Source organism: Capricornis sumatraensis, chromosome 19 (assembly GCF_032405125.1).
Source record: "Capricornis sumatraensis isolate serow.1 chromosome 19, serow.2, whole genome shotgun sequence".
Classification (NCBI taxonomy): Eukaryota; Metazoa; Chordata; class Mammalia; order Artiodactyla; family Bovidae; genus Capricornis; species Capricornis sumatraensis.
Window position 1 is genome coordinate 39,181,768 of NC_091087.1, and position 20,156 is coordinate 39,201,923.

General features: G+C 37.9%; 1 protein-coding gene across 1 annotated transcript in view; it reads right to left on the reverse strand.

Moving 5' to 3' along the window:
• The window catches only part of SCAPER (S-phase cyclin A associated protein in the ER), a 365,239-nt gene that overhangs the window by 198,902 nt on the left and 146,181 nt on the right, over positions 1–20,156 (reverse strand). Inside the window, exons 21-22 of the mRNA XM_068991091.1 lie at positions 11,235–11,300; positions 1,798–1,924 (exon numbers count right to left, since the gene is read on the reverse strand). Coding sequence (XP_068847192.1) covers positions 1,798–1,924; positions 11,235–11,300 — 193 coding nt within the window. The remainder of the gene's footprint in view (positions 1–1,797; positions 1,925–11,234; positions 11,301–20,156) is intronic.

A 20,156-nucleotide genomic window follows, 5' to 3' on the forward strand; every position in this document is an offset into this window, starting at 1 on the left:
CAAAAGAACTGACTCCACATGGCTCTGCGGCCATGTCACAGTGAGTACGCTGCTTTCAGTTCCTAAAGGGGTTGTTGTTTGACGCCAAAATGCAGCTGAGCACTGTCTTGTAAAGTTGGTTATTCATATGACTGAAAACCTAGCAATTCTGCCGCTGAGGCATACTGCCTAGAATAGAGCAAGCTCTCAAAGTACAGTCCTTGGACCAGCAGCATCAATGTCACTTGGGAACTTACTGGAAACACAAATTCTTGGGACCCACTCCAGATCTACTGAATCAGAAATCCAAGGTGTTTTAACAAGTCCTCTAGGTGATTCTGATGCAGACTAAAGTCTGAGGCTCCTTCCCTGCTTTAGAGAAATTCTTCTTGAATTGTTCTAATACAGAAATTGTTTGAGCAGCACGGCCCCTTACCTCTCTCCCTCTCTCCAATCACCCCCGTCTACACACACACACACACACACACACACACGGCCCCTTACCTCTCTCCCTCTCTCCAATCACCCCCGTCTACACACACACACACACACACACACACACACACACACACACACATCAAATCCTGAAATGAACATCTATTGTCAGGAGAATGATATAAAAAACTGTAGTACTAACACAATGTAGTACTCACTGTACAACAGAGAAAATAAATGAAAAATAGCTACATTTATAAGGTTAAATAAAACTTAAGAGCCATAATTTTGATTGAAAAAAATCAAGAAGTCTGCAGTGTAATATTTTATAAAGGCCAAATACAAGCAAAACAAAATAATCTATTAATTAAATATACATTTATGTGATAAATCAATAACACTATTTTTATAAAACAAAGAAAGGATACCCCTTTAATTCTATACAGTATTTCCTGAAAGGGAGCAGGGGGATGGGGTAAGGAAGGAATCCAATGGGAACTATAAATAATAAATATACTGGGATCAACTTAGTTCTTGGGTTGGTCATGAAATCATAACCCATTGCATTTATGTAATTTTTATTACATTTTTTCATATATATAAAATATAACATAATACAGTTTAAACCAAGAAAACAAAAATTGCAGCTAATAAACAAAGATGAACATCATCTTAAACAAAAAAAATTAGAAACCACCTAAGTGATATAAATTGTATAAATTGTGATATGTTCATTCAGTTAAAACGAATTTATAAGGCATGATAAAATATTTATGATAAAATTAGCAAGACAAAATACTATAAAAATGTACAGTAAAATATTAGAAAAAACACAAATGTCAATATTGGATATTACAGGGAGTTTTACTTCTTCTTTGTTCCTTTAAAATTTTCTATAGTGAATAATAAATACTTTTAAAACCATTAAGGATTTTTTAAACGGTCACTGAAACATTTAATGACGATAAGTCATTAAATAAAACTATCAAATCTTCTATTGGAAACAGGAAGGAAACTGGTGTTTTGTGAAAATCTGTGATTTATGAGCTTTATAATTCAAAGTCTTATATTTTCTGCCCTTAAACTGTATATCTTTATTACTCTGATTTTATTTAAAATAGAATGTCATGTTAGAAAAAATATGACTGAGAAAACTACAATGTAAAGAATGCATTTTTGCCATAGAGGACTTCAGTTAACACAACTAAAAACAATTTCAATATTATAAGAACAAAAAGAAAAAAATATCCACCAATGGTTGACCAGCTTTTGGAAACACCAAAGAAACACATATACGTAGAGTCTGCCTTGTAGTACCATGGCCCGTCATAATGAGAAAGAAACATAAAGATTATGGCCAGAGGCGAGAGATGAGTTACATACCTCTTTTTCCAATATTCTAGCGACCTCACCAAGGGTCCGATCTAAAGCAGAAACCTTGTTGTTTGCCCATGAGCCACTGTCTTGTGCTTGTAGTTGTTTTAGAAGATCTTTGGCTAACCGCTGAAGCCTTGGATACAAAATAAAAGAGAAGAATGACATGAATGAATTAGGCTACAATATTTCACTTTCCAGAACACTTTTAAGCAAAAGTTACTTTCATTATTATATTAGAAGCTGCTTCACAGAGTACCTAAGGAAAAGAAAAACAAACCACTCCTAAGGCCGGTATTACTCTATATTCACAAACACCAATCTAGTCTTTGTGACACAAAACAGACCTAGAGGACAGTACTGTCCGTCCACAGGATCAGCTGGAGCAGTTGCTGCCATCAGTTTCTGCATTACTCTTACACTAGAACAGACTTGATGATGGGGAAAGGTCAGAGTATGATGGCAGAGAAAATGAGGAGAGGAGCCTGAGCAGGTTTTCATATTTTGATGTAAATCTTTAGGGTAATTATAAGCACTGTAAATTCTCAGAATGTCAAATTCCCCATGTTCCAGTTTATAAGCAATTTGAGGATTTCCTGTCACTGCTGATGTCATTTAGACAACAGAGCATTTGTTTTTACTTGCTTTTCACCAAGAATAACACGTAACACACCTGGGGCTTCCCAGGTGGCTCTAGTGGTAAAGAGCCCGCCTGCCAATGCAGGAGACATAAGAGATGTGGGTTCAGTCCTGGGTTGGGAAGATCCCCTGGAGGAGGGCATGGCAATCCATTCCAGTATTTTTGCCTGGAAAATCCCATGGACAGAGGAGCCTGGCGGGCTACAGTCCATGGGGTAGCAAAGACTTAGACTGAAGTGACTTAGCACGCACAAAAATAACACATATTTCATAGGATTCTTTACTTCTTCTGTTTCACAGACCTCATTCTTTGAGCAATCTTCTCCTCCTGTCCTGTTACTCTCCTGAGCATCCTACCAACAGACACTCACCAGAGACCATCCTAGATCTCTCCACTTTCCCCCTATATGCCATTTCCCTCTTACCCTACTTCCATTTTTACCTATGACTGGTTCCATTGGCCTTCTTTATAATCACTGCCTTGTAAAACGTGTGGTACATTCCCTCTCTGTTGTTCTGTTACTTCTACAGCTAACCCCCAGTTAGGGTAACAATCACCAACAATTATTTAGTGGGCCAGGCATCCCTCTCGGTGTCTTGCAAACGTTAATTTAGCTGGATTAGTGAACATCTGCCAGCTGTTTCCATTTCTGATACTGAGAAAAACTCATACCATACAAAAGACTGGTATGACTATGGCTTCAGAATCTTACTAATAAGTTTGTCCAAGTCTGCTCCCTCTTGCACTCTTCCACAAAGACTTCATATATTGCTCCATCTCCTCATAATTCCACTCTTTTCCTTCTCCCCCTTGCTTTCATACAAGAAGGTTTTACATTTCATAGAGAAAATGGAAGCTACTGGAATAAAGAAATCCTCACTTTCTGCCGAAAATCTATACGCATGTGAGCATTTCACCCATACTCTCCTTTATTTTTCCTATTACAATCGAGGAAGACGGATTCCTCCCATGTAGGGCTAATCTTACCACACTGGCTCTATATGCATGAGGTCTTTCTGGATCTAAATCCTGCTTTCCCTGTTTCAGTGTCTTTGCAAATGCTCTTTTATTAATTCCTTCTGAAACACTTGCCCCACCTCCAGAAAAATCCTATTCTTCCCTAAGTTCCTAGCTCAAACACTGCTTTCTCTGATCTATTCCTTCAAGTCACTATCACAAGTCTCTCTCACGCAGAGATTGACAACAGGATTTTTGGTAATGACGGGAATGTTCCATACCTATTATGTACAACCTGGTGGCTATTGACCAAATGTACCTATTGTGCACTTGAAAGACAGTTAGTATGAATGAAGGACTTAAGAAAAAAAGTAACCATTTTATTTCATTTATTTTTGGTTGTACAGGGTCTTCATTGCTGCGCGTAGGCTTCCTCTAGTGGCAGCAAGTGGGGGCTACTCTCTAGTTGCGGTAGCTTCTCCTTGTGGTGGGTTCTCGTTTCTAAGCAGGGTCTCTCAGTTCAGTTCAGTCACTCAGTCGTGTCCAACTCTTTGCGACCCCATGAATCACAGCACAACAGGCCTCCTTGTCCATCACCAACTCCCGGAGTTCACCCAGACTCACGTCCATTGAGTCAGTGATGCAATCCAGCCATCTCATCCTGGGTCGTCCCCTTCTCCTCCTGCCCCCAATCCCTCCCAGCATCAGAGTCTTTTCCAACAAGTCAACTCTTCGCATGAGGTGGCCAAAGTACAGGAGCTTCAGCTTTAGCATCATTCCCTCCAAAGAAATCCCAGGACTGATCTCCTTCAGAATGGACTGGTTGGATCTCCTTGCAGTCCAAGGGACTCTCAAGAGTCTTCTCCAACACCACAGTTCAAAAGCATCAATTCTCTGGTGCTCAGCTTTCTTCACAGTCCAACTCTCACATGACCACTGGAAAAACCGTAGCCTTGACTAGTCGGACCTTTGTTGGCGAAGTAATGTCTCTGCTTTTCAATATGCTATCTAGGTTGGTCATAACTTTTCTTCCAAGAAGTAAGCATCTTTTAATTTCATGGCTGCCGTCACCATCTGCAGTGATTTTGGAGCCCCCCAAAATAAAGTCTGACACTGTTTCCACTGTTTCCCCTTCTATTTTCCATGAAGTGGCAGGACCGGATGCCATGATCTTCGTTTTCTGAATGTTGAGCTTTAAGCCAACTTTTTCACTCTCCTCTTTCACTTTCATCAAGAGGCTTTTTAGTTCCTCTTCACTTTCTGCCATAAGGGTAGTGTCATCTGCATATCTGAGGCTATTGATATTTCTCCCAGCAATCTTGATTCCAGCTTGTGCTTCTTCCAGCCCAGCGTTTCTCATGATGTACTCTGCATGTAAGTTAAATAAGCAGGGTGATAGTATACAGCCTTGACGTACTCCTTTTCCTAAGCAGGGTCTCTAGGACTTTAGTACATGCAGCACACACGCTCAGCAGTTGTGGCTCACAGGCCCTAGAGTGAAGGAGCTTTGGTATGAAGAACTAATTTAACTTAATCTTAATAAGTTAAACAGCCATGTGTGGCTAGAAGCTATCATACTGAACCGTGCAGAAGCACAACATCACCCTTATGAGAGAGGGCTGTTGTGGAACCATTCACCATCTTATCCATAGCACCGCTACATAAGTACACTCTAGAAGTACTGATACATGGTCTAAGTTCTTTATACTAATCTTAATAATATCCATAATCTCTATGTTACGAAATACTTTCATGTATATGATCTTATTTGTCCTCTGAAAAACATTATCCATCCCTGTTTGAATGCTAGGGCTTAGGAAGATGAAGTGACTTTCCCAAGGCTTCATGGCTAGTAAATGCACTATTGGAACTAGGAACCTATGCCTTTCATCTTCAGATTTCATGCTTTATCTACACACCATCTAATCAATTCAATAAGAATATTTTATTCACAAATGAATAATATCCTAGAACACAATTTCATCTATTTATATAAAAATCTTTAATTCCTCAAAGAATACAATACCAACGGCAGTTCAAAAGGCACTTGTGAACCCCAATTTAAATCTAAACTATCCATATGGAGTTTACTTTGATAAGTCACAGAACAAATACAAACTCTAAAATCAGAAATACCTGTGCTTAAATTCTGGCTTTATGTAAACTGTGGGGAGGTTATTTAAATACTCAATCTCAATTTCTTCAACTTAAAAGTGGAGATTATATATACATGTATTTTTTTCTTCAGAGCTTGTGAAGACTAGAGATAATTAATGTAATGTACCTAACATCATTCACTAAAGTAGACATTGAATAAATAATCAATAAATAATCAACTCTTATTACTACTTGCTGACAGAAAGTCTCAATCTAACATTTCGAGAATATCAAAAAATACAAAAATAGACTAAGAGCAACATAGTCCTTTTCCTCCTAATCGAAAGTGGGCTAGAGTCCCATCCGATTAAAGTAACTGACCTTATCATGTGGACGAATATTGGCAGCAAACTCCATTGTGTGACAGATAAGTAGCCACTTCAGCTCTTGGCTGAATAAAGCCTGCACACCATGTAACTAAATATCCAGCCACAGCAACAGATGCATATGAATCTAGCAGTACTCTTACCAAGAATGCTCACATTCCACTGAAAACCAGGGGTATTTAGAGAGGCACAAGGACCATTTTAATTCACAGAATACAAGAGGCTCATATTTCACCCTGAGGTAAATCAAATCTGGGACTCATATGAACCTACCCTTCAAGGAAGAATGCCAAATGAAGGGGATGCTGTGGTAACATGAGCTAAACCTCTGCTTCATTCCTGGCCTCCACCAAGTACCACAAATAACATAGCTCCTCTCAAGAAAAAAAGCACTCGATTTTGATTCATACTATAAATAATGATTGAATGTCACAGGACTCAATTCCTGAAAGTTATAGTTTCCTTACAGGGCAAGAACAGGAGCTGTTTAGAGGGTGCAGTTTTTTAATACAGAAACTGCTATTTGTGTAAATTCTGGCAGATAATTTTTCTAGCATGAAAAGAAAAACTAAAGGCTTCGTAATTCCTACCCCAGAACATGAGAAGTATCTGACAGGTAAATGGCTTTGTGGAGAATTTTTTAAGGTCAGATATTTTCTTCTAAAAATTTGAACACATTTTAACAATTCTCAGTTCAAATCTGTTACTGGTGAATGTGAAATGTAACAGCTCCTCTGTAAGGAACCCTATCTTTTATCACAATAGAGTTTGGGGAGGTTCATTAGGGTTATTGGGAAGATTTACAAGTGTAAGAAGGGAAACTAGGTCCATGTTAGGAAATAACATTGTTCTTTAGTGTGATGGGCAGGAAGACATAAATATATTAACCTCCGTTTTTTCTTTTAAACCTTCTCTATTTGAGAGGTACACAGTTTAAATTTAAGGCTACAGGTTCCCCTTCCATTTTTAAATTATATGCCTAAGCCTGTATTTCTAAATGTAAGAGTTTAAGAAATCCTCATATAAAATGAAAAAAGCCAGTGTGCATATATTGCCTCCCATATGGAACATCTTTCATTGTTGCCTCCAGCATCCTTTCTTGTGAATAAAGAACCCATCTACCCTTTCAGGGAACTATGTCATCCTCACACTTCATATTGACGTGCTCAATGCTATCAAGGTGCTGCTGTTCCCAGGCCCTCACCCATAGTGGAAAGATCTAGAAAATGTGTGTACATTATTTTATATAAATAAATATAAAATATATATAATTAGATATACAAAATGATGATGCCCGAGCAACAGGGCTTTGAACTGTATAGGTCCATTTATACAGATGTTTTACACTATGTGTGTACCACAGGATTCATGGTTGGTTGAATTCATGAATGTAAAACCTCAGAGGAGAAGGGTTGACTGTAAAAGTTATAGGCAGATTTTTGACTGCTCAGAGGGTCAGTACCTCTAAACCCCACTCTGCATTGTTCCAAGGTCATGTGTGTGTGTGTGTGTGTATCCCTACAATTTACATCTATATTTATTTCTACATATATGTTGGAAAATACAAGTTAAAACTTATATCCACAATTCCAATTCATCACTGCAGGATTTTCTGTTCTCCTTGAGTCTAATTTTTAACTCTCTTCTCTAACAGTGAGCAATATGTCTTCCAACATCCTTAATATATTTACTTATATGAACAACATATCACCCATACATATCCTGACATACCCATCTGACATATCACCCATCTTTGTTTATGCACACTATCATCTGCCTGCTTGGCTCTGACTGCCCACACCGGTCTCCTCTGCTCTTCTCACCCATGCATGGGTTTCACAGCCTTTACAAGGCTCCCCTGACAGACTGGGCAAGGATGACAGTCCATGGCTCTGCCCTCCTCACTGGGCTCTGATTCCCCACGCCAGGCCATGGTGTCCTGCCCCACACGGAAGCTCCCGTACTCTGCTCGGCTCTGAACCTTCACTCCGGGCCGCCCCTCCTTGGTCCACTCAGGCTCTGACAGCCACCCCTCTGCCCCCGCCGCATCCAGTCATCCAGCCCATGCAGATGGCTGCTTGGTGGTGCTCTCATCTAACAATAATAGGACTGAATTTTTCTGGAAGGGGGAAGGGAAACTGGAGAAAGTCCTTTTCATTTATTAAATAGAATAATTTTATAAAGAGACATGTCTTTCCATCTCCTTTTTGGTTACCTATTTCAATCAGTTACAATAATTAAGTTTTTTGAGAAAAAGGATGACTCTAAAGTTTTAGATGACTTAATGTAAGGACGGACCTGCCATTTCTTAAGATAAACAGAAATAGGAGGGGTAAATTTTGGAAACAAATTTTAGGAGTTGACCTTGACACATGTTCACCTGAGGCATTCAAGTGAACAGAGAGACATCCAAGTGGAAATGCTAACATGAAAGCTGGATATTGTACAATGGAGCTCTGGGGACAGGTCTGGATTAGAGACATGAATTTAAAGTCCATCTGGATACTCGTTGTTTAAAGTCATGAAAATAAATGAGATTACCAACAGAGTAATTCTCTACCTGAACTCTCAGGACAAAGGCATGCTAATGTCAGAGCTCAAAGAGGCAAGAAACAATGAGGCAACAGGTAATGAAGAAGAGCAGTTAGTCAAGTAAGAGGAGAATCCAGAGAGCTGTATAACAGACTATTACATTAAAGGTCCCCCTTGAAGTATATCTTGCTGCTGCTAAGTCACTTCAGTTGTGTCTGACTCTGTGTGACTCCAGAGACAGCAGCCCACCAGGCTCCCCCATCCCTGGGATTCTCCAGGCAAGAACACTGGAGTGGGTTGCCATTTCCTTCTCCAATGCATAGCCATGACTTAATAGTCTCCTCATACAGTGACTAAGGACTTGACAAAATGACTTCCCTTGGCCAATGAGACATCACAAGCAGAGGCCTGATCTGGCCTGATATCCCCTATCACTGATGAACACTATGCAAAAACACTGATGCAAAAACCCTCAACAGAACAAGCCGAACAAATTCAACAGCATATTAAAAGGATTATTCACCATGACCAAATGATCCGTTATCAGGGAGGCTGACCCAAGCTTCCTTGCATGGCAGTCAGAGGGGAACAAGAAAGCAAAGTTGTGAGCAAAAGCTTCAAGACTTCTGAAGGCTCAGAAGTCACATACTGCTTCTGCAGTAGACTAGGGATGAGAACAAGTCAAAAGGCCAAAATCAAGAGTAAGGTTAGTAAGAGTCCACTCGTTGATGGAGAGGTGGCAAAGTTATATTGCAAAGGGCCATGCCTTCAGGAATGGCTCAGCAACTTCTGGCCATCTCTGCCAACACTATATTGTGTCATATATTAAATTTCCTCAAATTTTGGATCCATTTCTAGATTGTTTTTTAAAACCGAGTCCATTAATTTGTATTATTATTTACATGCCAATGCAAAACTATTTTAACCACCTGTTAGCTGAATCCTACTTCATTTCCCCTCTTTAAAAATATTTTTCCTGGAAATTTTATTTTTCTGTATGTTCTTTAAAATGCTTCTATCTCTAGCTTTAAGAAGGTTGTTCTTTTATTGAAATCACATATTTGTAGGAGAATTTAAAGAGAATTTACTATACTTTGTCTTCTATCCAAGAGTACAATTTGTCTTTTATTAGTCATTTTTTTATATCCCTTGTTAACATTTTATGCTTTTATTTTTGTAGAGCCTTCATATTTCTTGTTTATTCTTAAAAGTTTATTTTTATTGCTATTATAAATGATATTTATATTATCTGATTATCATAAAGAAAAGCTACTACTTTCGTATCCTAGATATGCTGCTGCATAACCTTAGGCAAGTTACTTACTCTATTTAGGGCTTAGTTTCCTCATGAAATTCACTGTGTTGATGTGAGTAATAAATGAGTCAACACATGTAAAGAGCCTGGCATAAGGTAAAGGTTCAGTAAACATCACCTATTATTAACAGTGTCACATAAATTTGGAAATCAGCCATCTTACTGAATTGATTCTCTTGTTTTGACTAGCTCTTCATTTGATTCTCTTGGGTTTTACAGATATACAGTATGATCGTAATCTTGACAATTTTGTTAATGTCTTTAATATTTTATACTTCTGTTTTTCTTTTAAAATAACAATGGCTCATAGCTCCAAAACTGTAATAAAGTATTACCTGATGGGTGTCTTAGTTCTGACAGGGAAGAATATTTCTATTACAAATGTAAATAACAGCTACATTAAAATGCTATTGCATAATCTATACCAACCACTGCTTATAGATATTCCTCCATCTGTGGCATATAAGTTGTTTCTTGAGTTTTTCACTATTGAAAGTAACAAAAATAGTTATCTTTGTATATAAATATTTGCACACATTTTTCATTATTTCACTGGGCAGTATGAAGTCTAAAGTGGATGTCCAAAGTAGCGGGGGGATAAATCAGATGAGTTTGGGACGAGCAAACTATACAAAAGAAACAACAATGTCCTACTGTACAGCACAGGGAACTACATTCAGTACCTTCTAATAAATTATAATGGAAAATAATCTGAAAACAATGTATGTATAACTGGATTACTTTTCTGTACATCAGAAACTAACATAACATTATAAACAACTATAATTAAAAAATAAAACTTTAAGTACTGGAACTTAATCTTATATATAATGAATAAAAGATCTTAAAAGTAAAAGAAAACCAAAGTGGCCATCCTGCGCTCCAGATTCACACGGCCTTCCAGTAAGACTATACCGATCTGCACTCCCAACAGCAGTATTATATGAGTACCCTTCTCTCGCTGCACTGCTATTGGCAGTCTATTTGAGACAAACAAAATGATGATGTTTTTGTTTCCTTAGCTAGTACACCTAGAAATTACACTTACACCCAATGGTGGAGTCTAAATCCTTATCTGTCAAGTGGCCCCTGCAACAATCCTGAATGAGATCTCCTCAGAGTAAGGAATCAGTACAGCCCTGGCGAAACTTGCTTTGTTCAATAGGGTTTCTCTACCTCAGCACTACTGATGTTTTGAATGAGATACTCCTTTGCTGCGGAGGACTATCTCACGCACTGAAAAAAGTGTAATGGCATCCCTGGCCTCTACTCACTTGATGGCAGCTGCACCAGTGTTTCCGATCTGTGATAACAAAAATATTATCACATATCCCCAGATGCAGACAAATGACCTCTGGCAAAATCATCCCCAGTTGGATATATGGTGTTAGAAGAATAAAATCCTAGGCATCAGATACAAAAGTCTACGACCACAAGCGAACGATAATGGTTCAGGTAAACTTCTGTTATAGGCAGAGACTAAAGAGACAAATAAAAAAATATAGGCTAAAATACTCACTTTGCTTTATAGGGTGAGTCCGAACCAAAAGTTTTTGCTTCCAATAAACTCTCATATTCCTTGGCCCTGGAGAGAGAAGAGTTTTATCACTGTTAGCTATTTTGTTGCTAATTTTTATACCAAAATAAAACTTTGGCTATGTTTTTCCCCTCCCAGTATTAAGAATATTACAATGCTGATTTTTAACAATTCCATTTCTGACACTGCTTCTTTACAATACTATAAATGTGATCCAAAAAATTGAAAAATACATATTTCCTCATAGGATAGAAAATCATAAAAACATTTCTGAGTTAGGGATTTGGTACAGAATGGTGCTTATTTTTCAAAAAATGAAAATCATAATTAAACTTGAAACCATATTAAGTTTCTACAAGGTGGTTGAGATGGCTGAATATCAATGTACCTCAAGAGGTATTCAATGCAAAATTACTGTTGTTGTTGTTCAGTTGCTAAGTCACGTCCAACTCTTTGTGACCCCAAGGACTGCAGCACGCACGCAAGACTTCCCTGTCCTTCACCATCTCTCAGAGTTTGCAAAAACACATGTCCATTGAGTTGGTGATGCCATCCAACCGTCTCATCCTCTGATGCCCCCTTCTCCTTCTGCCCTCAATCTTTCCCAGCATGAAGGTCTTTTCCAAAGAGTTGGCTCTTTGCATCCGGTGGCCAAAGTATTGGAGCTTCAGCATCAGTCCTTCCAGTGAATACTTAGGGTTGATTTCCTTCAAGATTGACTGGTTTGATCTCCTTGAAGTCCAGGGGACTCTCAAAAGTCTTCTCTAACAGCACAATTAAAAAGCATCAGTTCTTCTGTGCTCAGCCTTCTTTATGGTCCAACTTTCACATCTGTACATGACTACCGGAAAAACCATAGCTTTGACTATATGGACCTTTGTTGGCACAGTGATGTCTCTGATTTTTAATATGCCATCTAGGTTTGATATAGTTTTTCCAAGGAGACACTTACCAAGGAGCAAGAGTCTTTTCATTCTGAGGCTGCAGTCACTATCCACAGTGATTTTGGAGCCCAAGAAAACAAAATCTGCCAATTTTCCCATTGTTTCTCTATCTATTTGCCATGAAGTGATGGGACTGGATGCCATGATCTTCATTTTTTGAATGCTGAGTTTTAAGACAGCTTGTTCACTCTCCTCTTTCATCTTCATCAAGAGGCTCTTTAGCTCCTCTTTGCTTTCTGCTCTTAGGGTGGTATCACCTGCATATGTGAGGCTGTAGATATTTCTCCTGGCAATCTTGATTCTAGCTTGTGATTCAACCAGTCCAGCATTTTGCATGATGTGTCTGCATAAAGTTAAATAAGCCGGGTGACAATATGCAGCCTTGATGTACTCCTTTCCCAATTGTGAATCTGTTTGTTGTTCCAGGTCCTGTTCTAACTATTGCTTCTTGACCTGTATACAGGTTTCTCAGGAGACAAGTAAGACAGGTATTCCCACCTCTTTCAGAATTTTCCAGTTTGTTGTGATCCACACAGTCAAAGGCTTTAGAGGGTCAGTGAAGCAGAAGTAGATGTTTTTTGAGTTTCCTTGCTTTTTCTATGACCCAATAGATGTTGGCAATTTGATGTCTGGTTCCTCTGCCCTTTCTAAACCCAGCTTGTAGATCTGGAATTTTTTGATTCATGTACTGCTGAAGCCTAGCCAGAAGGATTCTGAGCATTACCTTACTAGCAGGTGAAATGAGTGCAACTGTGCAGTAGTTTGAACATTCTTTGGCATTGCTCTTCTTTGGGTTTGGAATGAAAACTGACTTTTTCCAGTCCTGTGGCCACTGCTGCGTTTTCCAAGTTTGCTGACATATTGAGTGCAGCACTTTCACAGCACCATCTTTTAGGATTTTAAATAACTCAGCTGGAATTCTAGCACCTCCACTATCTTTGTTCACAGTATTGCTTCCTGAGACCCACTTGACTTCACACTCCAGGATGTCTGGCTCTAGGTGAGTGATCCACACCATCATGGTTATCTGGGTCATTAAGTTCTTTTTGGTACAGTTCTTCTGTGTAAAGAATAGTCATTGAAGTCTGGAAGTAATTTTAAAAGGCAGTGGAAATGATGATCAGATACTCAAAGATTCGTTTTGTTCTGCTTTTGTTGTTTATACTGACTAAATGCCAAAAGCCCGCAAAAATCTAATAACACTTCTCTGTCATTGTTCAACTATGCTCCAGCTTGCATGTTCCAGCACTTAAGAGCCATCAATAGGTCAACAATCAGCAAATGTCACTTCTACAATATATTAACAATGATTTAATTTTTCAATTTCTCTTTTCAGAGGTCAACATCTAAAATTTGACCATTCATCCAAAGGGTTTAGTCTCTAATTAGTGATCTGTGAAAGAACTAATTACAATGTACACCAATCCAGACAGCGATGACTGGTGAAAAAAAATAACAACTGCTTCATAAAAACCTGAAAGATGCAAATTACAACAGGCCTAATGAGAGAAAAAAATCAATCTAGCATAGGTTATGCTTGGGAATGAAGAAATAACTAAATTAGAATTAAACATTAAATTATGTATGTTTCAACCTACATGTACACATTGAAAGTGAAATTGTTAATCACTCAGTCATGTCCAACTCTTTGAAACCCCATGTACTATAGCCTGCCGGGCTCCTCTGCACACAGGATTTCCCAGGCAAGAATACTGGAGTGGGTTGCCATTCCCTTCTCCAGGGGATCTTCCTGATCCAGGGATTGAACCTGGGTCTTCTGCATTGCAGGCAGATTCTATGATGCACTCATTGAAAGTGAGTGTTAGTCACTTTGCCATGTCCAACTCTGTGACCCCATGGACTGTAGCCCATCAGGCTCCTCTGTCCATCTACAGGTAAGAATGCTAGAGTGGGTTGCCATTCTCTTCTCCAGGGGATCTTCCCAATCCAGCAATTGAAGTTAAGTCTCTTGCATTGCCAGCAGATTCTTTACCGCCTGAGCCAGGGACACTCTCAATGTGCTCACTGCTCTTAGCCAAAATATTAAGGCATATCAAAATGGGGAAATATCCACACTGTACTTGCAACTGTGACCTCATATGAAGGCAGGAAAAACTGCAATTATGTAGGGTTCAATGCATTTCAAGCACACATGCCAGGAGCTATACACTCACTGTCTTGTGAAATCTTAAAAAATATGTCTTTTCCTCATTTTACAGAAAAGAAATTGAGGCTTAAGAAGTTGTCTATTGTATCAACACATTTCTTCATCTGAGGCTTCAAGTGGAAAAGACTGAATACATTCTCCCATTTGTGCACACTTAACTAGTAAATTATAATACTATCCAAAGATATCCTAACTCTACATGAAATGGTAGTTAAGCACTTTTTCCTAACTTGAATTTTGTCCTGATTCACTTTTAACAATCAATTAAATACTTATTTCCAAAGTTCATACTCTGTATAAACTAAACTAGATAGAATATGGGGGATAATAAGAGTTATATATAGCAGGGATGAGGTATATACATAGTGGAGCTACTCGAGATATTTATACTCCACAAGGAAGAGGAAGATACAGCATTAAAAGGCACATAATTCTCAAAGCTGAGTAGGTAACAGATGTTAACTGTCACAAGTGCTCATTACCACCTAAGATGCGAGGGGGAGTTTCCTCAAGCAAATGGGAAGTGTACCTGCTTGAAAGATAGGTAGCATCTGAATACTCGAAAAGAAAATGCCATTAACAGGAGAGAGAAGTGAGCAATAATGAAGACACAGAGGGAAACACAAGTTACATTGAGGGAACTGTGTGCAGATTCCTTTGCTTGGAGCAAAAGGTTAAAAGATGGGAATAATGAGAGATAAGACTGAGTATTAACAATTCTGATCATTTACTTTTTAAGGTAATGACTCACTTTATTAATATTTTAAATTAGTGTCATGTTGTCTACTACATTTCCTCACTTTTAGTCTCCTTGTTATCATGATTCCATTTTTTCTCAGCCATAATGTGGGTTATTTATCTACTCCATTTTTTTGGCTAGCCTTTTCATAGGCTCTTTTGTTACCAATATGCTCAAAGAATTAGATCTTATCAACTTCTATTTAACTTGTTTTTATCTTTATAAAGATAAAGTACATTTTAAGTGCCATATGTGTATTTGTTAAATAAAAATAAATAAATCCATACCATTTTCCAGGAAGGAGATATGAACACTGTTCTAATCCTTGAGTTGTTTAGATCATTTCTACTTCAACTGATAAAGTAACTTAAGGCTATAATTTCATTCTGAGTAATTTTTTTTTTACTATATGCCCATAAGTTTCATTTTCTCACTCTCACAAATTTCAAATAGTTTATTTCCATTTTTTCTTACTCAAAAAAACCCCCCACAAAACTTGTTACTTCAAATATTTTCTGCCCCATCCCCATGCTTTGGTTCCAAAATGTTCATTTTTTGTCTGTATAATTTTTTTCATTCTTGGGTCAGCTTTATTGAAGTATAATTTGCATACAATAAATACTTGAAGTTTTAAACCTGTAATTTTGATGAGTTTTCACAATTGGGCCTACAATGTAAATGAAACCGTAATCATGATCTAAAGCATGTCTGCCACCCATAAAGTTTTTTCATTTGTTTTTGCAGTAACTCTCTTTCCCCTTCCCCTACCCTTTCGTTCCTAGCAACCAGCTGTCTACTTTCTACGCCTAAAGCTTTATGAATATCCAATCAGTACAATCATACATACTCTCTTGTGTCTGAATTAATTCATTTAGAATAAATCTCTTGAGAGTCTCTCATAATGTTGACTATATTATTAGTTTATTCCTTTCCACTGCTTTACAGTGTTCCAGTCTTTGGATACCATAATTTGTTTATCCACTACCAGCTGGATATTTTACTTTCCAATCTGGGGCTACTACCTACTATGAACATTTGTAGACAAACCACTGCATGGATAAATGCCTTAATTTCTCTTAAGACAAATACAGAAGTAGGATTGCTGAGCTATATGACAAGCACCTGCTTAACCCTAATTTACAAAATATTTATCAAATGGGTCATTCCAATTTGTACTTCTACCAGTAAAGTGTAGAGTTTCAGTTGCTTTAATCTCCAACTATTACTGATGAACGGCCTATTTCTCCCCTCAATTCCGTCAGTTTTCCCTTCATGTATTTTGCGGCTTTCTCACATGCATATATGTTTGTAATTGTTACATATTTTGATGGATTCATTCTTTCATCACTACAAAATGTCCTTCTTCTTTTATTGTACAATTTTGGTCTTAATGTATATGTTGTATTATATTAATATAGTTTAGCTATGTTACCTTGCAGAGGTTATTCTTCTCATGAAGTATCTGTTTCTTTCATTTCACATTAAGCCAGCTGGGTTCTTATATATTAAGTGAGTCCCTTGTAGAGAGCATATAGTCGAATCATTTAAAAAAAAAAAAATTCATTCTGCCAACCTGTATCTTTCACTGGAGTCTTTGAAGTGAAAGTGTGAGTCACTCAGTCATGTCTGACTCTTTGTGACCCCATGGACTCTAGCCTGCCTGGCTCCTCTGTCCATGGGATTTCCCAGGAAAGAACACTGGAGTATGTTGCCATTCCCTTATCCAGGGACTCTTCCTGATCCAGGGATCAAACTCGTTTCCTGCATTGCAAACAGATTCTTTACTGTCTGAGCCACCAGGGAAGCACTGGAGTCTTTAATGTACCTATATTTAACATAATTACTAAGAAGGACAGATTTACTTCTGCCATTTCGCTATTTTATGTAATCTCTCTTTTGTCCCCCATTTCCTTCATTACTGCTTTATCTCGTGTTAAATGTACCATCTTCATTCCATTCTCATTTCCTCACGCATATATACATACATATACATTTGTTTAGTTATTTATTTTCTTTGTAGATGACCTAAATTATAATCAACATCTTATTTCATAACAATCTAGCTAGAATTAATATCAGCTTAGTTTCAGTAGTATACAAAAGTGTTCCTGTATAGTGTTTGACTTCCCAGGTGGCTCAGTGGTAAAGAAGATGCCAGCCAAGCAGAAGATTCAGGTTCAATTCCTGGGTCATGAAGATCCCTTGGAGAAGGAAATCGTAATCCACTTCGAATGGGAAGTGGATTGGCTGGGAAATCCAATGGACAGAGGGGCCTGATGGAGTATAGTCCATGGGATCGCAAAAGGGTCAGTCACGACTTAGCGACTAAACAACAACAATATAGCACTTATCCTTTATGCTAAAATTATAAATTACAGATTTATACAGTGTGTGCCCATAAACATAGGTTTATAATTATTATTTTGTGCAGCTGACTCTTAATTCAAATAGGAAAAATGAGAAGTTACAAAAATACTACATTTACACTAGTTATTTCTATAGTGTTTTTTATTTCTTTGCGTGTATTCAGGTTACTGTCTACATTTTTTTTTCAATCTCAGACTGAAGATTTCCTTTAGTGCGTCTTGAAGTGCAGGTCTACTAGAGACAAACACTTGGCTTTTGTTTATCATAAAATGTATGAATTTCTCCTTCATTTTTGAAATTTTGCCAAGTATAGAATTCTTGGTTGACAATTTGTTTTCTTCTACCAGGAAACTGAATATGTTTATCCTACTAGCTTCTGACCTCCATATTTTCCTACAGAAATAAACTGTTACTATACTACAGATATTTTATATATGAAGAATTGTTTCTCTTTTAAGATTTTCTTTGTCATTAGCTTCCAGTGCTTGATTATGTGTCATAAGGTGGATCTCTACATTTCTTCTACTTTGAGTTTGTTGAACTTCCTGGATCTGCAGATTCATATGCTTCATTAAATTTGGAAAATTTTCAGATATATTTCTTCAAATGTCCTCTGCCCTTTGCTCTCTCTGCTCTCCTTCTGGGATGCCCCTTATGTTTATGTTGGTATGCTAGGTAGTGTCCCACAGGTCTCTGACTTTTACCCATTCATTTTTCTTTCTCTTCTATAGAAAATCTCAATTGATAGTTTTCAAGGTCACCAATTCTTTCTTCTACCTGCTCAAATAACCTGATGAACTCTTCAAGTAATTTTTCATTTCAATTTTTGTACTTTACAGATACAAAATTTATTAGTTCCTTTAAAATTTTTTTAATCTCACTATTAACCTTTTCCAGTTGGTTAGATATCATCTACATGGTTTCCTTTACCTCTCTGAGTACATTAAAAATTTTTAAAGTCTTTGTCTAGGAAGGCCAATGTCTGGGCTTCCCCAAGGACACTTTCTATAATTCCTCCTCCCTCAAAGTATAGGCCAATTTTCTTTTTCTTTGCATGCCTTGCATCTTTTCCTTAAGAACACACTTCTATATTTAAAATGGATAATCAACAAAGACCTACTGTATAGCACATGGAACTCTCCTCAATGTTACATGCCAGTCTGGATGGAAAGGGGATTTGGGGGAGAATGGATACATGTATATGTATGGCTGATCCCTTTCACTGTTCACCTGAAACTACCACCACATTGTTAACTGGCTAAACCCCAATACAAAATAAAGTGTTTAAAGTTATCAAAAAAAAAAAAAAAAAAAGATCAATGCCATATTAAAAAAGCAGATATTCTAAGCATTATAATGTGGGAACTCTGGAAATCAGATTCTCTTTCCTCTCAGGGTTTGTTTTTGCTTGTGGTACACTTGTTTAGTGACTTTTCTGAACTAATATTCTAAAGTTTATATTCTTTGTCATTATGACCCCTAAAGTCTTGGTTCCATTATTTTAGGAATCAGCTAGTGATCCAAGAGATTTCTTTGAACACCATAAATAATAACAACAAAAAGTCCCAATCTAGTATTTGCAGATGAGCTGTGTGACTGTGTTGCAACAAGCCAACAAGACACAGTCAAGCAGATTACAACAGTGTCTTAGCCCTCACTTCCTGCTTGCATAAAAGCCTGATGGTCAGGTAGGGAAAAGACTCCAGGGTTGTCTTGGGTCTTTTCTAAACATGTACCCATCCCTGGGGATACATGTGGCCTTCTAGATTTCTCAAAGTATGTGGGAGATTTTCAAAGCCTTTGTTACCCAAAGCACCTTACTCCTCAACCATTCCCTGCAAGTTTTTATTAGTCAATTATTTATCCTAGTTGTATATCCTTGTACTTGTGTGCTGTGCTTAGTCGCTCAGTCAAGTCCAACTCTTCGCAACCCCATGGACTGTAGCCCGCCAGGCTCCTCTGTCCATGGGGATTCTCCAGGCAAGAATACTGGAGTGGCTTGCCATGCCCTCCTTGCACCAGGTATCATCAATTAATACATTTGCCTTCAAATTGTTTTTGACAATTATCCCCGGGTAACCTCCTCAGCTCTGGGACAATTCCGAGTTAGGCAAAAGTAGGACAAACTCTTAAAACTAACCTTTCAGAGAACCATCAGAGAGGTCAAAACAGCTATGGTTCTTTGAGAACAAGATCTGTTCTTCTCTAGTATTAGGTTCCTGTAACAGGGATGCAGTTGATTGTCTTCAAAGCTTCTGCTGAGTTGGGAAGTTGAGATATGATCAGGGTAAGCTAAAAGGCCACTACCCTCTTTGATGGGCTTCCCTGGCGGCTCAGACAGTAAAGAATCTGACTGCAAAGCAGAAGACCTAGGTTTGATCCCTGGGTTGGGAAGATGCCCTGGAGAAGGGAATGGCAACCCATCCCATTATTCTTGCTTAGAGAATTCCATGGACAGAGGAACCTGGCAGGCTACAGCCCATGGGGTTGCAAAGAGCTGGACATGACTGAGCGACTTTCACTTTCACCCTCTTTTTAAAAATTGAATTATAGTTACTCTATAATTTTGTACAACAAAATGACTCAGTGATACATATAATGTATTTTCTCTTTTTCAGATTATTTTACATTGGTTATTACAAGATATTGAGTACAGTTTCCTGTGCTATACTGTAGATCCTTGTAGT